Genomic DNA, 26,066 nt, shown 5'->3' with positions numbered 1-26,066 from the left:
TTTTGTATTTATCTTATAGGTATTGTTAGGCTAGTCTATGGAATACTTTCCCTTTTTCCAAAATTTTGTTGTATGTATAAATATTGGACTATTGGTATTGTATGTATAAATATTGGTGCTTTGTTAACGAGAAGATCAACTTTTCCATTCTATCGGACACAAGTGTTTTCACTCTAATACTACAATCTAATAAACCTTAAGGACTTAAGGTAAGATATTGATACCTAATTTCGTGGATTCCATCAAACTTACAAACCAAATACAGTCCAATTAATTTTAACATGTACGTAATAAATGAAAAGTATTGTGTCATCACGTGCAAGTCATGAAAAGAGCTCAAAAGGTACGTAGTAGCATAAAGCCATGGGGTATGTCAGCCAACCCACCCCATCTACTCTTATCTACGCATCCAAACGAAATCTCCGAAATATCCAAACCCCCTCCAATCAAATCACCCCACGTCCCTCTTCTTCAATCTTCTCATATAAACCACACTGCTGACTACAAAAGCTCACCCCACCCCCACCCCCACCCCCTTCCCCTTTCACCTTTTTCAACCCCTCTACTATGATCACCAAAGCCTCCAAACCTTCTTCACGTAAAACTAGAACTAAACGCCGTAAACCCAAATACTTAAGCCTCCGTCTTCAGCTTATCACCACCACTCCACCACCAATGCCCACCACCACCACCACCCACGACCATGACAATAAACAACTCATCAATCTTTTCCCACTGCACCCCGAAAACCTAGTCGAACAAGATAAACTAGACGAAGAACATAACATGGCCTGTCTATTCTCGTCTTGTGATGACGACGGAGCTGCCACCACCCTCACCGGAATCCTGTGCTCCGACGACGAAGATGAAGAGAACACCAACAACCCATCTCCTTCTTCGGTTAACTACGCCGACGAGGAGGTGGAGCTTGTACGGACGGCGATGAGGAGGAATAAAACCGAGAGGGATCGTCATGAGAAGTGGGTTTGTTATTCGGAGGTTGTGGAGAAGAAGAAGGTGATTAGAGGGATGTCGTCGTCGTCTTCATCATCAACATCATGTAATCATACTAATCATCATCGGAGTAAATTAGTGTTGAAGCTTGATTATGGTAAAGTTATGGATTCTTGGGTCAACAAAGGTCCACTTTATATACATAAGAATTCGGATCCGGATACTCCACAACCGCAAACTGTACCCGATCTTCAAGATGATGACTTCTTTTTTCCATCTTCCACCTCTCTTAATGTGAGTTCCCTTCTTCCCTTTGCATTTCATACATATACATATACATACATACATATATGCATGTATAATTGTATACATGCAAGTAATCATTTGTGTGTGAGTTATACAACTTAGAAGAGTCATGATTAGATTGCATGTTATAATACATAATTAAAAGATCCAACATTTAGTTTTTTTCTAAATTTTTAGTCGACAAAATATATGTTTGCAATAATTATGGTCAGTTTATGTCATTTTCGTACAGCATATGAATTATTGTGGAATATTATTTCGATCATGCTACTATTTCATCGCTCAGTCTAGAAAATAGTGACAATTGATTTGACACTAAGTTTATTAGAATATTTATAATGTTATTAATTTTAACATGATTAAAGTTAAAGAATTTTTGTGTTACAAATTTGAAGTTACTAATTTTAAGCAATAAGGGTTGTCGGTGAATCGGTGTTCTGAGAATCTTGAATATTTTGGACTTAACCAGTCAAAGATCTGATTACATGCTTACATGAAACGATAGGCTTGTGCAATTTCCAAATGCGATTTATGTAAACGCTTTTTAATGTACATATGATGTTGCCTATTGTACAAGTAGCAATATAAAAGTTGTGCTTTTAGGAATTTGATCTCTGGAAATGGGTTAATTTTAACATGTGTGTCAATTGATGACTTGTGACCCCACCACTGTTGGCACTTTATTGCTCCGTAAAGTTGTACGGTACAAGTCCCTAGTGGAATTAAGTTTGTTCAAGTTAAGCTCCTCCACTTTTCAATATGTCGACAATGCACCCCAAAAGTTTGAAAAATTATTGTGGTGGTTATCATAGGACATTGTACTTTTTATTTCTTGCTGGTATAGTTTTATCTTTTTTTTTTCAATGCAATTCATATATATGTGGCTCATCTTCTCAATTTATTTTTTTTAAAGATTATATATTGGGGGTGGCAATTATCGTAATGACACAAAACACAATATACATTTGACATCTAAAGAAACGGGTATGGATTGATCTTAAGCAGGTCCAACACATTTTTAGGTTGATTCACTTAACCTGTATAATAAATGTGTGGTGTTCGGGTAGGTAGAGAGGTCATTCGGTCAACTCGCCAACCTTTTAATTATATTAAGTTAAAAAAAACATATTTTTCATTTTTTAATATGTGATGCCCTAAATTACATAACCCTAAAAATAAATCCATTTAAAACACCGACCAATCCTTGAACTCTTAGTCTCGTTCTCTCTCACATTTTGAATTTGTAATGCCATAATTCTAACCCTTTCCACATTCAATGACTCCAGATTGCAAGAATCGACATTTTTTAATATAAGATCTTCTAACAGTAACTTTTTTTTATGAATACAAGCTTTATTGATTTAAATTAAACACAAATTATTTATAAGTAGTTTGAAATAGGTTAATCACGAAAGAAAAATGATGTATACATATTCTTACACAACGGTGACCCGTGAACATAAATGTGACCATGAACATGATTATACCCATCAAACCCATATAGTTAAACATGTTATGTGGATCATGCCTATGTTTGAAAGATATGGATTATGTTGAACCATAATGTTTAATTATACACGTCATGTCCGAGTCATGTTATCTCATCCACCAACCCCCAAATTAGATGGAGTTTTCAGTGTACAATCTTTTACTATGAAAAAAGTAAAAATATTATTTTATATTAAACAAAACAATTTAAATATGTCGCTATTTTTTTTTTTTTTGCTTTTAACCTAATTTCTAATAAGATAACCTCTAAAGTCATGCTCAGATAGAGTTATTTAGACATTAATTTTGTCCATGTTACTTTGTAAAGTTGTAAGATACAAGCTCCAAAGACATTATGGGCACATTGCACCACATAAACTTGAAAAATAAATGTGTCACCATGTCTAATTCTTAACAGTAAATACATCTAATATTAAGTTTCTCATTATTGTTATGTTATGTATAGGGCATCACACATGATGAACGAGACAATGGTGGCAATGGAGGGTCATGGACAGTTCCCGAAATGACACACATTGAAAATACAGACATTGGCAGAGGAGAGGATGCATTACAAGCGGTGGGGTCCAGTGCAATGATTCAACATAGAGAAGCTAGTGTCCAGAGATACAAAGAGAAAAGACGCAACCGTTTATTTGCTAAAACCATTCGTTATGAAGTAAGAAAGTTGAATGCTGAGAAACGCCCTCGTATTAAGGTAATATATGTCTCTTTCTATATAATGTATTTTCTATTCTTGTTAAATAGTTTAAGTCTCGTTTTAATATCATTCTATTTTTTTTTATCGTTTTAATTTGCAGGGAAGGTTCGTGAAAAGAAACTGAATGAGATACTTTTTATTATTTTTCTGAGTTACAATTTAACTTAAAGACCTCCTTTAGAATGGAATTACGTATTTTGGACAATGTACATATGTATTTGTATTTCAAAATTAAAATAATAATGAAAAACGTTACATTTTATTAATAAAACTTATAAATTGTCACATTCTTACCAGACAAACACAAAGAAAAAAACAATAGCAAACGTGTTACATGAGCCATCAAGCTTCCCATTCGGCAAAATGAAAACCAGCCAAATTTGAGAAATGGGACCACGAGGAATTATTAGTACGAGAGCATGAAATTTAATTTAAAATAAAAAAAGTTTTTACTTTTTGCAAATATTACTCTTTTTATATGTTGGAGGCATTAGGGATGAAGATGAGATGAAACCGGTATTCGAGATTCTCGAATACCGAATCGTGTGGAAAGTCGATATTGATAACTGAAGAGAGAACTGACATTACAGGTATCGATACTGGGAATGATACTAGGTTTTGGTACTAGTATTGGTTCCGACTGTATTAATCCCGAATTTCGTGATTTTAAAATACTGAATATCGTCTTATATTATCATAAACGGTGTAGATTCGATATCAGTAACGGTTTGATAATGATTTAGGTTGGAAGTTTCAGTATTTTTGCTTCCCCCTAAGAGGTAGGTCAAGTCACATAGATTCTTTAGAACTATTAAAATGATTTATTATATCACATGGTTCTTGATGATACAAATATAGTTGACACTTGTGACTTCAACTACCTTCGATTCTATTTAAACGATATTATGCTAGATGTTATGTTTTATACAAATAGATGGATTCATTTTTGTTAGGTTAAAAACAGTATCAAATATTATTCTTATTGTTTAACATATTATTATAATTACGTACTTTTTTCATTTCAAAACATAAGTTGGTCATTGAACTAAAAGAACATACATGAAAATATTTAAAGTTTCGATGAGGTATGGCAACTAGGCCTTACGAGATTAAGTTCTTCAAGATATAATTTATCCCCAGAGATATTTGGTATGCATGTGATTGGACTTTTAAAGATTATATACGTTTAAGTATCATCCAATAAACAATTAGAAGTGCATCGACAAGAAAACACCAAAACCATGCTTTACGTGTTTACTTGGGTTTATATGAACTTGATTAAAAAAATATAAAATCATGAAGTATAATTTAAATTTATGATATAGTTTATTTATAGCTAGAAGCTACAATTATAAATATATAAAAAACCAAATTCTCATGTGTCTAGATTTGCTGTAGCTAAAAGTGCCAATTTGTATGCACAATGTACAAGTTATCATAGCAGCCAACTTTTTTATCTCCAAAAATCGAATTCTCATAAGTATCTAGAATTAATGTAATTGCCTATTTGTATGCACGATGTACAAGTTATCAAAGCAGCCAGCTTTTTTTTTTTATCCCCATTTACTATGTCGACTTCTTCAACCTTCTTTATTAAAATAATTTACATATTTGACTAATTTATACATTATATAAAAATATAAATTTCATCCTACTTTAGAATGTAGACATGCAAATTAATAAAAAAAAATTACTACACCAATACTATATTGTATTTAAGAAATACTCTAAAATCTTGACTTTTTGCATTAGAAAAAAATTGAAATATATATGGATCATGTAAGATTAAAACGGTATGGTGACCATTTCTTATATATATAAGAATTCAAGAAAGTGTGATATTGAATCAATTGTAACTCCAAATACACAAAAATATACTACGTAATAACCCTCGGTAACGCGTGGGTTCACTTACTAACATCATTTTATAAGTTTCAATTGTTCAAAACATAAATGGGCCATGTGTGTCCCTTTGTTGTTTGTATAGTTGCATGCGAAATTGTGAATAGTGGGCGTCTTAAACTTGCAATAAAAGCCGTTTTATTAGTTTTAATTGTGATAATGGGCTTTGCAATTCTGCAATATAAGCGGTTTCATTAGTTTTAGAGAAACTGCTAAAAATGGTTCCTACGGAATTGTCCCTTTGTTGGTTATAGCTAGAAGCTATAAAATCATTTTATAAGTTTTACATGTTCAAAACATAAATGGGCTATGCTTGTCCCTTGCTTGTTGTTTGTATAGTTGCATGCGAAATTGTGATTAGTGAGCTTTTGAAACTTGCAATAAAAGCCATTTTATTAGTTTTAATTATGATAATGGGCTTTGCAATTTTGCAATAAAAGCTGCTTCACTAGTTATAGTGCTATAATTCAATGGTAATGTTGAAAGATAAATTATGTTATAGGATTCTCTATTTGGATGACCAGGGTTGCGAGCCCTATTCTTTGAATATATGAGATTGAGCTAATAGCTAAAGAGGTTAGGTTGTTAAGTAGTTGTGATATGGAGTTTAATTAACCTAGTGACAAACAGTTACTAAGGTTAATTCCTAGTGTATTGGGACAAGTCCTAGGAACTTGGTATATAATCCAAATAGATTTTGGCAAATGGTTGACTTGTTGAACAACACAGATTAGAGGCCAAAACAGAAGTTACTTTTCACTAACTGGCCATGTGAGTGGATGTGGAGATTTTGTGAGTTTGTAGCAAATGAATTTTTTGTGTATGAATGTTTGATATTAAGTGTTTTAACGCTTAAGTGATTATCTTCTCAAGTTTAGATTAAAAAGAGCATTGCTAGTAGTTTTAGCATACATTATGTTTATTGGTTACATATTATTGTTACTAGTTCTGATATGAAAATTTTAGCATGTCATACGGTTGATACCAATTGTTGGGACACTTGATATTATTATGTGTACAATTGTAAATGAGCTTGTTGGGACAGTTGATATACTCCACAATGAATATTGAAGATTACAGTTTGGGATACATGACAATTATCTAGATTTTATTTCATGTATGTACTAATTGTCAATGAATGTATTCGTGATAAAGAAATTATTGACGTGTTATGGTCACATGTCACTTAATGTTAGGTTATGATTATAGTTCTTAGGGTCGAGGGTGTGGAGCATGGCATGTCATGCTGCCACGTTATCTTTAAAGCCACTCCGTGCTTGTCATGTCAATTTTGCCACACAACATAAATGACATGCCATTTTCAAGTGTTGGGTCAAGTTGGTAAAAGTAGAAAAAAAAATTAAAAAAAATTGTCATTGTGTTAGTTGTTCATTAATTATTAGTATTAGAAAATTTGATCAAGATAACTAATCACATTATAATTCAGTAACCAACTAATAGATCCATTGCACTATTAACGAAGTTAATCATGATTTTGAGAAGTAATCAAATCTAAACTTGAGTACCTGAAGTGATTCGTTTCCTATAAGTTTATATAGTTAGCTTAGTTTAGTTCAGTTTTATAAATAAAACCCCCTCTTTTATTGCTTTCGTTTATTTAGTGTACCTTATAATCTAAAACTTCAAATTAATTCAATACCGTTTCCATTGAGTTTGAAACCCTTACTTATCAAAACCATACTATACTCGATCGGGTTTACTGCCTGTAAGGTGTGGTTTAGATGCGATAGACTGGAATTATAAATAAAAAAAGTAGTGCATTAAAAATAACACATCAATTTTTTGGCGTAGTTGTCGGGGAACAGTTTTCAATTGATTTGGTTTGTTTGTTTATCGTTATTTGTTTTTAATTATTAGTTTTAATTTATTTTTATTTTTATTTTTATTTTCGTTGATTTATAGTCAAGAAGGTTTTTGTTGTTTTGTGCAGGGATTCGTGATCATACGCATTGTTTGATTTATCTTTTTTCATGGGTTTCGATATTGCAAGCGATTAGGGAAATCTTGACTTATTTAGTCTACTACTTTGGTGATTTGTCCAACTCAATCCTCGAGGCGTAGTATAGCAAGACGTATCGTGGTGGTTAAGTGGAAGACCGAACTCTTGCTACTCTTGACTAGTTGGGTCAATTATTGTTCTACTTATTAGTTAATGGTGCAAAGAAAACAAAGGAAATAGCCTAGCAGGTCCCGAAAGTTTTTGTTTTCCCAAACCACTTCTTGCATGTGAAACATGCCAAAATTTTCAATAATTTTAAACTATTCAAAACGGTTCTTTTACTAATAAAATGTTTACAAAAATCGTGTTCTCAAACATTATTTGAAAATCAGTGCCTCCCAAGATCAATGACATGAAATCAGGATGTGTACGGTCATGTCTTCGCCTTGTCACGAATCTCTGATACACCTGAAACCATAAACCAAAATCTATAAGCACAAAGCTTAATGAGTTTCCCCCAAAGTACCAACACACAATATGTAACACCCTGTTCTGAAAGTATCCGCTTATGAATTTCAAAGGCCAAGGCTAGGGGTGTTTTGGTCTTTTATGGGTCTTGGGTTTTATTCGAAAGGTTTTAAGGCTTGGGTATGTAGTCAGGAGCGTAGGGCTTCTCGCCACCTTTTCGTGGGTATAAAGTTCATCGGAAACGGGCTTAGAACGAAGGATTTATAGCACTTTGAAGTTATTGGCAATATTGGTCCTTAATGGAGAAAGATGGCAAGAAAGGACCATGCATGCAAGGTGGCCATCGCAAGAGTACACCCAGCGTAGGCTCGGGTATGCCCATCATATAAAGGAAAATGATCGCGGGTGCGGAGGAGCATACGCCCAGCGTACGCTCAGAGTTCCCAAACCCTAATTTTATGGTTGAAACCTATATAAAGAACCTTATGTCTCGAAGGCCAGCCTCCATTTCCACCCTACAGGAGCTACTACAAAACCCTAATCCATATTTGAGTGTTTTGGATCTTAGAAGGTCACTAGAGAAGCATCTTGGTGTTGTGAATCCATTTTCCAAACAAGAATGGAACAAGGAAAGGTGGTGGTTCAAAGGAGAGGTTGCAGATCTGGGATTGTAGCTTCATTTCTAGCCATTTCAAGGTATAAAGATCTAAACTTGGTGATTATCTTCTTAGATCTCTTAGATTGAGTTTTTGGACCATTTTGGTCCAAAGGTTGAAGCTTTGTGGTTCAATCCGATTTCTAGGACTTGGAGTTGCTACTCTCTATTCTATATGAGTCCCTAAGGCAGAAAGTTGCCATCTTGAATATCTTATTGGGTTTATGCATGAGTTAAGAGCATTTCTATGTGAATGGAATATCATTTTTGGAGTTTAGTCCTGATTGGGGCATGCAAAGTTACTAAGTCAGTGACTTTATGGATTAATACGTTGAAAAGGACTTGGATTTGTGTTTGTAGCTTTTGGAGTAGAGTATTAAGCACTTAATGGGAAAGTGACTTAACAGGGGGAGTACGCTGAGCGGGCATGCAGGTACGCCCAGCGTACACACCATTTGGCTAGTACGCTTAGTGTACATAGGAGTACGCCCATCGTACTCATCAGATTTGGGTTTGGCTTGTTTTGGCCTCAGTTTGGGCCATGCAAGGGATTTTGGTTCTTTGGGCCTTAGTGGGCCATCAGAAGTAAGATAATGTAGGCCAAGAATATGTTTGGGCTTAGGGTAAGGCCCATTAGAGGGATTGGGTCCAATTTAGCAAATTGGGCTATTACTGGGCCACTAGTAGGCTTGGGAAGCCTACCTAGTGTTGGGCCTTTATATGTTATGGTTTGGGTCTTAGTTATGGACCAAGTTGGACTAGGGGGTAAAATGGTCATTTTACCCTAAGGAGGATTATTGTTTTGGACTAAGTGATATTTTGGTATTGATAGCTCGGAGAGCCGAAAGAGTACCAGTTCAAGGAATTGCCAAATAGCAGCCGGAGGAGTATCAACAGGGTTTCAACAGTGCGAGGTGAGTCTCCTCACTGTGTGCATGGGTCTACGGCCACAATGCGGACCCATTTAGTTTATGTATGGTAGGAATACCCGGGGGTTAGCCCTAGGCATTGTATGATAGTATGTTTCCGGAGCAAGGTCTGATGTCGGGGCAAGCCCGAAGAATGTTAGTATATTAGTTATACATGTTGTCTATGTGATACTTGTATGTTCCTGGTATGGAGGTGAGTGGGGGCGAGGTCCCGCATCTCATCACTAGCTGAGTATGGACGGGGTTGCGTATCTTATTAGCAGCAGAGCAGGGGCGAGGCCCGAGATAGGAGAGAAGTGAGTGTGGGCGGGGGCCCGTATCTCACTATCAGCAGGAGTGTGGACGGGGTTCCATGACTCATCAGTAGCAGGACATGGGCGAGGCCCAAGTTAGGCGAGGCCTTAGGACATGAATACAGTAGAGTATGCTTGCTTATTGTGCTAGTATGTTTATGTGATTGTATATGTATAGCGGGCGAGGCCCGGAGACAGGCGAAGCCTAAGAGACAGATCTGTATACCGAGCGGGGCTCGATGCCGGGCGGGGCCCGATGCAGTGGGCAAGGCCCAATATGTGTTATATGTATGGTATGTGGTAGTATGGGGAACTCACTAAGCTTCGTGTTTACGGTTTTCAGTTTTGGTTTTAGGTACTTCTAGTAGCAGAAGGAAGAGCTCGGGTTGACTGCATCGCACACACGATGATGTTTTAGCCTGTGATGTTTTACTCTGATATGATATGTTTAGACACGATACTCTGATTAAATATGTTTTGAATGAATGGTTTGACAATTATGGATTTTATTAAGGTTTTAAAATGAAATTTTTTGTCATGATTTTTGGGATGTTACAAGTTGGTATCAGAGCCTTGGTCTGAGGGATTCGGATACACTTTCGGGTGTGACTGAAGTCAAACTGAGGACTTGGTATGAAAATTTTCAAAGAAAATCGTTTTTTATAAAAAGGAACTTTGAGAAAAAGATAAGAATTTTGGAAAAAGGATAAGAAAAAGGAACTTTGAGAAAAGATAAGAATTTTGGGAAAAAGAGAAAAGGGTGTGGTGCATGCAATCAGCCGAGCTCTAGTAAGTTCTCCCAAATTACCCATACAAGTTTATGTTATGATATGATTATGTGATCAACATGTTAGTTTAGGGCTAAGGATCTAGGAAGGATGCCTTGTATGCGTGCTATATGCGTTGATTGAGCTGCATGCTAGTATTGATTAGTCAGTGGTAGGATAGCATGTTTAGGTTATGCCTGATTATATGAGCTTTATGAATTGCATGCTAGTACAGATTCCTGATTAGGGGATAGAACAGCTTGATTGGATTATGTGGTTAGTTTTCCCAATGCCCGAATGCTGCTTGCTTTGTCCTATTAGGAGTTCTAGTTATCTCTAATTAACTAGTAAAAGAATATGTTAAGTTACATATTGCAAGGACTAAATAATTTCAGAAGGTTAGGTCTAGCCCTATTCCACAGCTCTCGCCTGAGTCCAACCGTTGTAGGGTAGGACCTCTCATTCGAATAATTATCTAGTCTGAGTGATATGTAATGGTATTCGCGAGTTAGTTAGGGGGAGATAACATGAATTTATTATGCAGCTGATGGTAGATAGCGAGTTAGAGGATACCCTAGGGCAAGCCTAGGATGAGAGTAGAGCTGGGAGCAGTGTTAGTAGCAGTGAAAGGGACTTGGTGTAGTCGAGGCAATTCATGAGGAAATACGGATTGATGTGGAAGGTAGTAGGGGCCCATACTACTGAAAGCAGAGGATCTGTACTCGATTCAAGAAGGGCTGAGATAAAACCAGGGCACTTGTAGTGCGTGTGTGATCCCTCGGTAGTGATGTGTATTCTGATGGATGTTATGGCATGTTTTCAGCACGGTGACGTTGCGTGAGAGACCAGTGGGCGGATCAGGCACCGGAGAGGGATCATGCTCGGGTTCAGGAGCTGAGCAGCTCGGGGAGCAGATGCGAGAGTTTATTTCAGCCGAGATTACGCGCATTATACTGGACCAGACTCCTTTGATCTTCGGTACAGTCAAGGAGGGGATTTTGGAGTCTTTGGATAGCCTCCTCGAGGCCTTCCGGGCCGAGATCGCTACGGGGCAGTTAGGGGTTCCTCTGAGACCCAATGTTTATGGGTCTCTGAGATCCCTCAGCAGGGAGGGCTCCGTTGTCAGCTCTTGTCATCAGGGATTGGAGGTAGGTTACATACCTTGTCTCCAAGAGAGTCCACTATACGATCGGATCGTTGTGGAGGTTTCGCGAGCCGTACGCGAGGAGTTACCCGATATTATTGAGCGTGTTACTGATAGGGTAACCGCTAGGTTTCAGGGTCAGTCAGGGGCTGTGCAGACGGTTGATGGGGTAGTCGGAGTAACTCGGGAGCAAGAGATTGGGTTAGATGTGCAGTTAGGGAAAAGGAAGCGGACGCCAACATCAGGACGATTGAAAGAAGGTGGAAGGTCCGACTCGGCTGACTTGGGTGTTGGAAGTCAGGGAGATCTTGAGGTTTTTGGCAAGTGTGGGGGAACCCATAGGTTTGCTTGTCACAAGTTCAGGTGTTTCAAATGTGGAGAAAGAGGGCATGTACATCGGGATTGTAAGAAGGATCAGATATGTTTTCATTGTCACCAGCCAGGTCATTTCAAGTCCCGTTGTCCTATTTTGGAGGTGGAGGGAGTTCAGGCTCCAGTGCCTATGGTCCCGCAGGAAGTCAAGATCGAGCCGCAAGAGATCGCTGGTATGTAATTCAAATTCAACTTCTATTTATGATTTTATTGTTATGGTACTGCATCGATGTCAGTAAGTGTGTTTCAGAATATTATGTTTCCTGCTTATGATTGAATTATATTCCATCTGCATACCATGGATGTTAGAGTAGTTGTTCGAAGATGTTTCTGTTGGATTAATGTCTAAGTCCATAACTATAATTGTTAAGACTTGACCCGACCCGACATGGTCCATTTGGGTTGCATGGCATCATGCATTTAGATAGACTATAATGAGAGAAATAACACTTAAGGTTGGTTAATATATTATAAGTTCTAATATATTAATAAGGTTATTTAATTAGTATTGATCAAGAATTAATTTGGAATTAATTAAGTGATCAAAAGGAGACTAATTAAATATATGGGTTGATTATGTAAATCATTCATTCTTATATATGTGGGCTTGTGATCCAAGATTCCTTATGTTGGACTAAGTCCATGGGGTGACCCATGGATACTCCATGGAGGTTAAAATCCATGGAGCATAAGGAATGGGTAAAGTTATGAGTTACATGGTGTAACCCTAATAGCCACCATATAAAAGAATCACATGGCTCAAGAAATCGTGCACTAATGTGTGAATATGAGGGCTAGACGATTTCAAGGAGTGTTCCATTTCTCTCAAGTCATTCTATGTGCATTTGGTGTTGTGTGAACCATTTGAGGTGTCACACTTGGGGCACTAGGCACTCAAGCTTCATGGAGACAAGCTACATCAAACAAAGGTATGTATTCTATCCATTTGATTACCCAAGTATCAAGTATTGTATGCTAGATAGGGTAATACCTTGGAAAGTTCATAATTGCATGTATAATAGAGAAAACATAGATCCAAGGTATTTAGGGTTGCATGTACACTTAGGAGTGTTAGAATGCGCAAAACCCAACAGTGGTATCAGAGCCAAGGCTTGTTTTCTTGTTATACTTGCAAAATTAGCTGAAAAATCGAATTGTATTAGTTTAAAAGTTATGCTAATTACTTGAAAAAAAAATTGATGTGAATTATCTTTGTTCATATGAGTTTATTAGATTAATAGAAAAGTTAATTGATTATGTGTTTTCAATCCATTTTAATCTAAGAGTTGATTCTAAAATATGTTTTTGTAACTTGTCCTCAAGTTATATGAAAAGTCACATTTAAGTTTCATAAAACTCATAAAAAGTTGGCAATGGTTACAAAAATGAAGAGTCTTGTCCTCATTAAATGGTTTTATGACTCCATAACTTGTCCTCAAGTTATGGAGGTTCAAGAGTCACTTCATTAAATGATAAAATGTGTAACCTTAATTAGTTTCATAAGTTACAAAAATAAAGAAAAGTTACATTCTTTTATTAGTTTAAAGTCTTCCATAACTTGTCCTCAAGTTATGGAACTTGAAGAGTTTTTTTTAATTAAAACTACTTTAAACACATAAGTTATGGAATTAATTAGTTTTGAATATTTTCAAAACTTGCCCTCAAGTTTTGGAATTTGTAAAGTTTTCCCCATGAATACTTTAATTCCAAGTTAGAATTTTAATAGTTAAAATTCAACCCTTATACTTTATAGTATTATAAGTTAATAATAAATATATGTATAAGAGCAAGTCAGTCTTACCGTTAGTAGGCCTCATTCACGAAGCCGGTCTATAAGGGGGGTATAGGGTTACTGCCTATAAAATGGCAGTTTAATGGGTGTCCACTCTCACCCACCGCTTCCTTGACTGGTGGAGGGTCGTTAGCCGAACGGGTAGGACAAGGACTATAATTCTCCCTTCATTAAAAGTATTAATGATAAATACTAAGTAACTAAACACTTATAAATTCCCAATCTTAGTTACTTAGGAAAATGTGAATAAGGTGCTAATCCATGAAATTACACTTTGCACTTTGTTTAAACCGTTAGTGGAGCGTGTGTGGTTAACCGGCACACTGACCTGGATTTAACAAAGTAGGCAAAGGGTAACTTAATATTTATCATAGTATCGGTGGAGCTCGTGTGCTTAACCGGCACATCGATTGAGGGGTAAATATTAAGGGTACCAAGTATATTTGCATGGTTACTTCACACCTTGTTTTGTGATCCTCGGCATCCCAGTCACAAAACCTGAAGGGCACACTCGAGATTGAAACATGCCATTGAAAAGTTCAATGAATCTCAAAAGATCTAGGAGTTTCAAATCCAATTAAAAACCTAATTACATTATTTCGTTTTTCATGGTGGAAATTGGTAAATCGTCATTTACTTACCTTCAACTATTTTATAACTCGGATTACGGCATCCCTCTTCCAGTTATAAATAGGTTGTTGGATCCTAGCCTTAATATTTCATACTGGGTGTTATATTAAGGACTTTAGATCAACTATCTTGAATATCTCCCAAAAGATGTCTAGTTCAGACATCTATGATCTTCCCAAATCTCTTGGAACTTTACTTCCTCCACCTCCTCCAATTATTCTCCCTAACCCACAAGTTCAAGGTCACTCAAGCCCTAATGGCAAGCAAGGTCTATGTGTGATCACATCTTAGAGATGAAGTCACATATTGACAAGCTGGGAGAGTTGGGTGTCAAAGTCTTGAGAAAGTTGGATGTTCAATCACTTTCTAAGTCACATAGTGAGTTCCTTTGGGACTACTATGAAACAGACTATGACATGAATCTTAATGATCATATCTATTTGCTTGGTGCTGCTGAATCAACAATGATTTGGAACGATAGTAAAGCAAATTTGATTAGAAGATCAACTTCCCAAAAACTTTATGGACAATGACAATGGTGACACTGGAAATCCAGAAAAAGCATTCTCTTCCCAATGGAAAGGGATTGGCTATAGTCAACCCGGTTGACCAAATGGTAAGGAGAAAGGCTAAGTCTGAGATAGTCCCATTACCAAAGGGTCCATATGTTTATTTTGCCAAAGGAAGGGGCGTTGATTGCAAAGCTGCCAAGTTTACCTAAGGATGTTAAAGTCAATAAGTCTGACTCTACTTCAGGTAGAGCCCATTATCTAACTCTGTTAAGTTTCTATTCTAAGATCCTCATTACATGATGTGACTGGGTCACATGTTGATGTTTTAAGAATCAAAGAATAGAGAGAAAGCTTAAAGGAAGTATATGCTGATTCTGATCGCGTAGGTGGATTTCGATCGCATCAGAATTTTGAAGTTGTTACTTAGGAGTTATGATATATTGCTTAGGAATAGATAACAACAAGTTTTTCCGTATGCATTTGCACTATAAGGATAAGTTTTTTCCGCAAAGTTTTGAAATAAAATAAAAGTTTTTAATTTTATATTTATTTTAAATATCCTTACAAGTGGCATTTGTGAAAAATGGTTGTTTATATGATTCCATTGATAGCAATATTTGGAAAAAAAAGGACTTGATTCTTTCGTTTGTGGTAGTGTCATAATTTACCAAATAAGGAAAGATTCTCATTCCCAAGGCTTCAGTTGGATAGAAACTTGGAATCATGCAAGTTGAATAGTATGATGAATGAGAACTTTCAAGCATTGGAAAATTAAGACTTGTTCACATGGATGTGTGAGTCAAGTTAAGGACTAAAGGGATCGAGTACACATTCTTGTGCACTGGTCAAGTCCACCACAAAGCTCGTTAAGACTATTCGTCATGATTTACTAAATTTTAGTAAATATGGTTATACTTACAAGTTTAAGTATAATTCTGAAACATTGGAAAAGTCTCAATGTATGGCAGAACGAATGGGAAGAATCAAATTAGGCAGACGGATAAAAGTTTCTCAAATCTGAAAAGATGGGAGAGTACTTTAGTATCATGTTTTGTGATCATCTTAATGATTAAAGAACCACATCACAATTGGTCTTCTAAGGACATCTTAGTGCATTCTTATGACTAAGAAGAGGAGTCATGAATTGTTGAAATGGTTAAATCAAGAAGATGAGTCATACTTCGTTTCAAAACAAGTCTTAGAGTCATACTCCAAGACTATAAGTTGAGTGACATATCTTAAAGAAAGGTTTATAACACTTGTCAAATGTAAGAGTAAAAGTGTCCTACTCTTGTACATTTGAAGTTGGTAAGTTGTGATGTTTTGGATTAAACAAAGACCAACTAAGGCCAATTGTGTGAAGTGTTTGTCTTGATAAAGAATCCGCACTATCTCTTGAATATTTGGCAAGATAGTCTTATATGTCAAGAGGACAGTGGGAGTCTTAAAGATCCTAAAAAGAATTTCAAGAACTAATCAAGAATAAAACCTGAGGTTCTTCACTAGCACACGACTTGAGGTTTATAACCTATCATGTTGACATATTATGTGCCCATTCCAGTTAAAGTTGGCTTTGCATAGGAGTTCTGAAAGTTCTCAATTGGTTGCATAACAACTTGGAAGCAATGGCAGGCCCTGTACTGCCAGGTGGCAAGAAGTTAAGATTGCATAAGTTCAGTCCATATGAGTTTGGATTTGTCATTATCCTTGTCTTGTGACTATGGTTTTGACGATTCACATGGATAAGAACACATACACCATAAAATCTAAGGGTCATAAGGTTTCTCTCCGATTCATGAGAATGATGGTGAGGAAACACTTCCACCAAGTAGATTTGAAGCAGATGACAAAAGGTCTAAACAATTGAGACTATGATTACGGCATCCCTTTTCATAGTTATGAAATTGTTTAGACACACATGCATGCTATCTAAGGAAAGGTGTATGATTTTGATAAAGTTTTATCAAAGCATCTCATATCAGAAATCTGAACTTTGGTAAGGAAGTCAATAAAGTATTGATTTCTAGAAGTCCAGCTGATTTCTGAGTACATGTCAAAGCTAGTGGGAGCATAAGTGTTATGCTAATAATCATCATGTTAGTGGGAGCATGATAATTATTGTTAGTGTTGCAAGTTAGCAATGTTAATTATAGAAAACAAAAGTTTCAATTCGTGAGGCTGCATGGATTGAAAAAGTTGTTTTGCTATAATTAAGGGAGAGGATATACTTCATTTCAGTTCTAAAGGCTTAGATTGAGACCTTAATCATCTTTAGTCAAGAATATATATATATGAATTTCATGTTGGATTGGTTCAACTTAAGGAAATTCTATATATTGCGTTCTCAAAAGTCGATTATGATTACGGCATCCCTCTTCATAGTCAAATTTTGAAAACATGGCAAATAAAAATATTGTAGCAAAAGACTGGTCTAGAATCATGTCTTTATGTGAGACATCATGAATCGTGTACCATTTGCTTTGGGTACAGGATCGATTGCATGTGTTATAATATTTGTCATTTCTAAATTTTTCCAAATGCCCAGAGGCATTAAGAAGGGAAAAGGTCTAGAATTGGATATGACTAAAATGATTAAGCAATTGTCGAGGACAATCTGAGGTTTACCAAAGATTAGTTGCTCAGGGACAGTTGGAAGTATAGTGCTAATTTTGGAAGGACCATATTGACATATTCTGAAAAGAGGCATCTCTTATTCAGAAGTGATAGTCAAAATGAGAATATGGAGTTGTCTCCATAGGTGGAAGTTATCTGTGTAAGATTAGAAAACTTAATGCAAGAAGCATGTCCAAAGCAATGTACTTTGAATATGAGACTTAGTTTCCATGGAGTTGGTCTCCATTGGAATACCTTATAATGACTGTTGACAAGTCTTTGTGACTTTGTACATATTCATTACAGGAGGGTCAGTGCATATAAGTTTAAAATCTAAACAGATTTCGATAAATGATAGGAATTTGAAATTCTCACATTTTTCGATAAGGATTTGGGAGTGTGAAATTAGAATCATTGAAATTATGTTCAATTGGTTTATTTCACAAAGTAAGGATCATAGACAAACATAAATTGCATACTTGGTGTATGGCAAAGCTATTGTTTAAGAAAAACATAGTGTACATGCTTGGAGCATGGGACAACTAGTGTTTTTAATTCAAGTATAAAGTTGATAAAACCGAAACAATGAATAATGAGTAATCAGTATGGTGATAAATAAAAGTGTTTATTTATATTCATAGGGTTTGATACCATATTTGATTCATTTATTCTTGTGTTTCACTTTGCATGTTTTGACTTCCAGAATAACTAAGTCGCTCTTCCTGAATGATTAAGTTATTCAAACCATCCACAGTCGGTCATATGTTGGAAGTAGATATGAATCAAGACTGTCATGGGTTGGTTTGTAGAGGTCCAAGTTGGTGGACAAAGTGGTGCTACAACACTCATGAGTGCTCATAAGTTCTGAGTATTGGATTCAACCCGCGCTCATTTGAATCACTTCATGGATTTTATCACGAGTGATCATGAGACGATAATATCTTATATTCTTCAAACCTAGAGATATGAGTTGTTACTATGAGTTGGTTATACATTGATTGCACGAAAACGCATTTGGTAACTCGATGTTATAAAACGTGCCTTTGTGTATGATTCAACAAGTAGTAGAACAAGCCATATGAGTCGAAGTTTATCCATTCCTTTTACCTTCGGGATAAAAGCGATATCTGTGGGCCCCTCGATGATTTAGCGATGACACATGTGAGTTCTTGGCCAAGCCAGGACTGATTTGATTTGTTCAATCAGTCAGTCATCATAAATCGAAAATCGGGAAACAACAAATGGACAGAGAGAATGATTATAATCCATGTCTCAGTCCATATGATATCTAGAATGGAGGAATATATGATCCCTTATCTAATGGACAAGTCATTGACAAAGGTCAGAGTTCATCGACAAGGTCATAGTTCGACAGAAGCTTTTGAGAGCTACGATTGCTGATCGGTTCCTGAAGTCATACGCAATAATAGTTTTAGACTTATCCAAGTGGGAGACTGTTGGATTAATGTCTAAGTCCATAACTATAATTGGTAAGACTTGACACGACCCGGCATGGTCCATTTGGGTTGCATGGCATCATGCATTTGGATAGACTATAATGAGAGAAATAACACTTAAGGTTGGTTAATATATTATAAGTTCTAATATATTAATAAGGTTATTTAATTAGTATTGATCAAGAATTAATTTGGAATTAATTAAGTGATCAAAAGGAGACTAATTAAATATATGGGTTGATTGTGTAAATCATTCATTCTTATATATGTGGGCTTGTGATCCAAGATTCCTTATGTTGGACTAAGTCCATGGGGTGACCCATGGATACTCCATGGAGGTTAAAATCCATGGAGCATAAGGAATGGGTAAAGTTATGAGTTACATGGTGTAACCCTAATAGCCACCATATAAAAGAATCACATGGCTCAAGAAATCGTGCACTAATGTGTGAATATGAGGGCTAGACGATTTCAAGGAGTGTTCCATTTCTCTCAAGTCATTCCATGTGCATTTGGTGTTGTGTGAACCATTTGAGGTGTCACACTTGGGGCACTAGGCACTCAAGCTTCATGGAGACAAGCTACATCAAACAAAGGTATGTATTCTATCCATTTGATTACCCAAGTATCAAGTATTGTATGCTAGATAGGGTAATACCTTGGAAAGTTCATAATTGCATGTATAATAGAGAAAACATAGATCCAAGGTATTTAGGGTTGCATGTACACTTAGGAGTGTTAGAATGCGCAAAACCCAACAGTTTCCCTTAAGAGCAAGTTTTCAGGATGCAGTCACTGTAGCAAGTGTGAATGGGGCTCAAGAGGTGTTCTGTCAGTCTTCAAGAGTGGTTCAGATTTGGTATTGGTTAGTTTTGGAGCTCTAGCAGTGGTAAGCGTTAGTTGTCAGCAGATCGACCCTTGAGACGGTGAGAAGGATTGGGAATCCCTTCCAAGCTGGGAGCTGTAGGGCGTAGGCTCTAGTGCCAGCTACTTTGAGGATCACAGTTGGGAATCAAGGCAGGGCGGACCCCCCCCCCCCCAGGGCTCGAGGTCGTGCTTTCTAGCTCACTGTCGAGGAGGATAGAGCAGCTCCCGATGTTGTGACTGGTATATTTATATCCATTATTTTGTTGATTATGTTTTGTGTTATGCTTATATGTGCCTCTGTTAGGTATGTTCCTAGTGAACTCTTTAACTGCTCTTGTGTTGTTTGACTTGGGTGCGATTCGGTCCTTTGAATCTCGATCATTCGGTAGAGAGTTTTCTATGCCTATTGGGGAGTTTGAGTGTCCGTTGCTGGTTTCTATCACCAACGAAAATGGGGTTTCTGTGTCATCAGTGTATTAGGGTTGTGTATTGGAGATCCTCGGGGTGCCTTATCCGATCGATCTAATCCCTATTCCCGTGGGGGATGTTTGCGTGATTGTGAGTGTGGATTGGCTGAGCCGGTTTGGTGCCATGATTGATTTTGAGGGCCAACGAGTGGTACTTTGAGCCCCAAGTGGGGGAGAACTGGTTATCTATGGAGAGCGCACCAGGATGAGTTCAAGGTTTTGTTCAGCGGCCAGGGCTCATCAGTATATTCAACATGGGTGTGCGGACTACTTGGCTTATGTGGTGGATATGCGTGTTGGGGATCAGATTTCAGTTGCATAGGTCCCGGTTGTCAGGGAGTGTGACAATCCGAAATTTCTAGCTTGTATAAACATTCAAATTTATCAGAGTTAGTCTTGTTTGTTAACTTTTAGCCCTATTTGGAGTCTATTCGAGTATTCTAAACTTAGTACATCAAAGGAATCAATGTTAGGATGAATTGGTTGAAGTTCTAGTCATGAAGCAAACCAAAAACCTCCTCAAAAAGGAGTTTTCGGTCAAGATCTTTGGGTTTTCGGTCATAACTCCCTTATACATATATATTTCATGATCATTTTGATCATTCTTTCCTTTACAAGTCAAGAAAACTTCCATTCTCTCTCAAGTATCATCGAGCTCTTCATTCCAATCTTCAAAATTGTAAGAATTCCTTTCATCTAATTTGTTGATACAAAGCTTTATCTAGTACAACCCTTTGATTTCATCCATGAAATCATCTCTTTTGGGTTAGATCTTCAACAACACCAAGAACACACACTAGTGTTTTGGTCCAAAATCAACTCTATTAGCCTCTAAAACGTAAGTATTACTTCCCTATACTTGTTATCTAGTTGAAACTCTTGATTTAGGGCCTTGAAATCATCATTTATCCAAGAACAAAAGGTGTTTTCGGTCTAGTGCATCTCCTTAGACCGAAAACCCTTATGAAGGGTGCAAAATGACTTTAAGCCTTTCCTAATACTTAGTATTGAGTCTAGAACAATTCATTGATTGTGGAAAGCCCTTAAAAATCACCAAACATCATGAGTTTTCGGCCAACCATTTGGACCGAAAACCCTTTTGGGCTGAAAACCATTTGGACCGAAAACCTCTTTGGACCGAAAACCTCTTTGGACCGAAAACCCTTTGGGCCGAAAACCTCAAGAAACATACTACTTCGACCGAAAACTCCTTTAAGTGGCTATACAACCCTTTTATGCAATCCTAAGTGATTGTAACACTTCCATTTAAGGATTTCTTAGTCCTTAAAGTGTTATTCTTTACCTGATTAGTTGAGTAAACACTAATTGTATTCATATATGTGTCTTTATATGCTAAATAGGATCCGTGTGTGCTCAAGTCTTCACTTGACACTTAGCATCCTTTTTCCGATCTTACATTCGCATCACTCACTTCAGGTGAGTTCATACCCCTTAATCAACCTTTTAAATGATTTTAAATGCTTTTATGGGGGGGGGGGGATACAAGTAGATACATTATATATTTATTATATCAATCACATGTGATTAATGACTATCAAACATATGGATTTTCTTACTTTTCAAACTGGTTTATCAAACAAACTACTTCAAAATGTTTATCAAACACTTTTACATGTTAAACTCTTTATCAAACTTGTTTCTTTATGCCAAACTGCTTTCAAATCGTTTTATGAAATGACATCAAGTCATCAATATTTATTAAAACTCTTCAAAAGGTTTTACAAAACTTCTTTGTCTTTTAAACTAATATATTTTGTTAAATGTGTATCTATGTAGATATAGTTATATAAGTAGGATTCAAAGGACTTAGGACTGATAACTCACCCTACCTCCTGTTCCTTGTTTGGTTGTGGTCTTAGGGTATCGGTTGTTTGTCCGAAGGTCGTTTGAATCTTAGTTATATATTATGTATATGTGTATAGATACAAAAGTTCCTTCTTTCAGTCCAATACCTTTGGGTAGCAAAGGTATACAAACATGTTCATTTATACAAACAACATTGCTAGTAAACTATAATAGGTATAGTTTAGGAAGTTACAAATACTATTACTAGAACAATGAAACATACAATGAGTCAGTTCATTCATGAGTCATAACATATAATGATGAGAAACAAACGATAACATACAGAGAGAACATACATACATACTAGATAGAGAGAGAGAGAGAGAACATACAATACAGCTAGTACATACTATACATTATACAAGAGAACATACTATTATGAGAAACAGAGAGAACATACATACATACTAGACAGAGAGAGAACATACAATACAACTAGTACATACTATACATTATACAAGAGAACATACTATTATGAGAAACAGAGAGAACATACATACATACTAGACAGAGAGAGAGAGAACATACAATACAGCTAGTACATACTATACATTATACAAGAGAACATACTATTATGAGAAACAGAGAGAACATACATACATACTAGACAGAGAGAGAACATACAATACAGCAAGTACATACAATACATATACAAGAACACTACAATAGTTATGTGAGCCACGTAACGGGGCATGGCATCACCTGCCATGGCTCGTTTTGTATCCAGAGTCTCCTAGAAGGAGAGCATTGAATATGTGTATAGATCTACACTGGATTGACTATCCTACACATTGCTGCTAGCTACAGTGGGACTTTCAAGTCTACGGATGCCAAATGTCATTTCTTCCGACGTCTTTCATCGTCGTGTTTTTAGTCAATAGTATGGTACAGGCATATCACATGGTACTTTAAATAACAATTGGTTTAAGGTAGTTAGTACAGCAGTAGTTACTTAATACAACACTACAGTACTATTTTATTTCCCCATTGCATTCACTTTGTGATATTCTCACAATGAACAGTAATGAAAAAACTATATTTTTGGTTAATGATAATTAGAATTGGGAAAATACATACTCTTACAAGAGATACACATACAAACATTTGATGCCTTGGTAGAAGGCTACTTTTAGTAGAAAACATAGGGTTTTCTAGGAGATACAAACATTTACAAACATTTACAAACATTTACAAACATTTACAAACTTATACATCAAGTACTTACAAACACTTTCATACAAACAATGACACTAAAATACTTATGATCTCACCAGCTTTAAAGCTGATAAACTCTTTCAAAATAACTTGTATTCTCAGGTCACCAGTAGGCAGGTACCGGTGCCAGGTTTTTGAGAAGATGGAGCTCGTTCAAGACTAATCTTTTATTTTGATTTACATTTTTAGTGTCTTATACACTTCACAGAACACACTTGCATTAAATTATATTATTAATGCAATGGATGATGTTGTTGCTTGTTTACTACTATTCATTGTTGTGATACTATACATGACGTCCTCCACCCCCGAACGTTTCCGCCGTTCTGGTTTTGGGGTGTGACAGGGAGTTTGCGGATGTGTTTCCGAAAGAGTTACCCGGTGTGCCTCCCGAGAGGTAGGTTGAGTTCAAGATTGACCTTGTGCCACGTGCGGCCCCGATTGCCAAGGCGCCGCCTGAGATGCAAGAGTTGTCATCTTAGCTATAGGAGCTGCTAGGGAAGCAGTTCATCAGGCCGAGCAGTTCTCCGTGAGGAGCACTGATACTGTTCGTCAAGAAGAAGGATGGTTCACAATGGATGTGCATTGATTACCGGGAGTTGAACAAGTTAACGGTGAAGAACCGTTATCCCCTTCTGTGGATTAACGACCCCTTTGATCAGCTGTAGGGTGCATCTTAGTTCTCTAAGATAGATCTGAGGTCTGGGTATCATCAGGCCAGAGTGAAAGAGGAGGACGTGGAGAAGACCACATTCCGGATTCGTTATGGGAATTACGAGTTTGTGGTGATGTCATTTGGGCTCACCAATGCGACTGCAGTGTTTATGGATTTGATGAATCGAGTTTGTAGGCCGATGCTCGATCGTTCCGTTATTGTGTTTATTGATGATATATTGGTGTATTCCAAGACCAGAGAGCAGCATAATGAGCATCTGCGCGAGCTTCTGGGGGTTTTGAGGTGAGAACGGCTTTATGCTAAGTATTTACAAACATTTACAAACATTTACAAACTTATACATCAAGTACTTACAAACACTTTCATACAAACAATGACACTAAAATACTTATGATCTCACCAGCTTTAAAGCTGATAAACTCTTTCAAAATAACTTGTATTCTCAGGTCACCAGTAGGCAGGTACCGGTGCCAGGTTTTTGAGAAGATGGAGCTCGTTCAAGACTAATCTTTTATTTTGATTTACATTTTTAGTGTCTTATACACTTCACAAAACACACTTGCATTAAATTATATTATTAATGCAATGGATGATGTTGTTGCTTGTTTACTACTATTCATTGTTGTGATACTATACATGACGTCCTCCACCCCCGAACGTTTCCGCCGTTCTGGTTTTGGGGTGTGACAGGGAGTTTGCGGATGTGTTTCCGAAAGAGTTACCCGGTGTGCCTCCCGAGAGGTAGGTTGAGTTCAAGATTGACCTTGTGCCACGTGCGGCCCCGATTGCCAAGGCGCCGCCTGAGATGCAGGAGTTGTCATCTTAGCTATAGGAGCTGCTAGGGAAGCAGTTCATCAGGCCGAGCAGTTCTCCGTGAGGAGCACTGATACTGTTCGTCAAGAAGAAGGATGGTTCACAATGGATGTGCATTGATTACCGGGAGTTGAACAAGTTAACGGTGAAGAACCGTTATCCCCTTCTGTGGATTAACGACCCCTTTGATCAGCTGTAGGGTGCATCTTAGTTCTCTAAGATAGATCTGAGGTCTGGGTATCATCAGGCCAGAGTGAAAGAGGAGGACGTGGAGAAGACCACATTCCGGATTCGTTATGGGAATTACGAGTTTGTGGTGATGTCATTTGGGCTCACCAATGCGACTGTAGTGTTTATGGATTTGATGAATCGAGTTTGTAGGCCGATGCTCGATCGTTCCGTTATTGTGTTTATTGATGATATATTGGTGTATTCCAAGACCAGAGAGCAGCATAATGAGCATCTGCGCGAGCTTCTGGGGGTTTTGAGGTGAGAACGGCTTTATGCTAAGTTCTCGAAGTACGAGTTTTGTTTATGAGAGGTCCAGTTCCTTGGGAACCTCGTTAACCATGATAGGGTTTTGGTCGACTCGGCCAAGATCGAGGCCGTGATGCAGTGGGAGGTTTCGAAATCTCCCTCAGATATCAGGAGTTTCTTTGGTTTAGCAGGGTACTATCGTAGATTCATTCAAGATTTCTCCAAGATTGTGGTACCCCTCACTCGTCTGACGAGGAAGGGGATGGATTTCCGATGGGGACCTGAGCAGCAGTCGGCGTTTGAGACTCTTTGGTAGAGGTTATGTGAGGCCCCGATTTTGACCCTCCCAGAGGGAGTTGAGGACTTTATGGTATTCTGTGATACATCCATCACCGGTTTAGGGGCAGTCCTAATGCAGAGAGGACGGGTGATTGCTTATGCTTCGCGGCAGCTGAAGCCTCACGAGACGCGATATCCCACTCATGATCTAGAGTTGGTGGCAGTGGTTTTTCCCTCAAGATTTGGATACACTATCTTTATGGGGTCCGTTGTACTAGCTAAACGGATCACAAGACATTGAGGCATATCATAGACCAACCATACATGAACATGAGGCAGCGCAGGTGGCTGGACGTAGTCAAAGATTATGGCTACAAGATCCTTTACCATCTGGGTAAAGTGAATGTGGTGGTGAGTGCTTTGTGCCACAAGTCAGATGGGTC

General features: G+C 37.3%; 1 protein-coding gene across 1 annotated transcript; it reads left to right on the top strand.

Moving 5' to 3' along the window:
* Positions 1–509: 509 nt before the first annotated feature.
* On the top strand, positions 510–3,756 carry LOC145167219 (CCT motif family protein). Its single transcript, XM_079086343.1, has 3 exons — positions 510–1,248; positions 3,215–3,466; positions 3,570–3,756. Exons 1-3 carry the CDS (start codon positions 568–570, stop codon positions 3,591–3,593), a joined length of 957 nt encoding a protein of 318 aa, XP_078942469.1. The 5' UTR covers positions 510–567; the 3' UTR covers positions 3,594–3,756.
* The last annotated feature ends 22,310 nt before the right edge of the window (positions 3,757–26,066 follow it).

This window comes from Lactuca virosa, chromosome 3, assembly GCF_052849685.1.
Source record: "Lactuca virosa cultivar CGN04683 chromosome 3, Lactuca_virosa_CGN04683_v6, whole genome shotgun sequence".
Taxonomy (NCBI): domain Eukaryota; kingdom Viridiplantae; phylum Streptophyta; class Magnoliopsida; order Asterales; family Asteraceae; genus Lactuca; species Lactuca virosa.
Note: the sequence above shows the minus strand (reverse complement) of the source record. Positions and strands in the feature narration are given on the sequence as shown.

Coding starts and splice junctions, on each gene's coding strand:
- LOC145167219 (XM_079086343.1), top strand. CDS start 568: ATGATCACCAAAGCCTCCAAACCTTCTTCACGTAAAACTAGAACTAAA. Junction 1,249..3,214: donor CATCTTCCACCTCTCTTAAT/GTGAGTTCCCTT, acceptor TGTTATGTATAG/GGCATCACACATGATGAACG. Junction 3,467..3,569: donor AGAAACGCCCTCGTATTAAG/GTAATATATGTC, acceptor TTTAATTTGCAG/GGAAGGTTCGTGAAAAGAAA.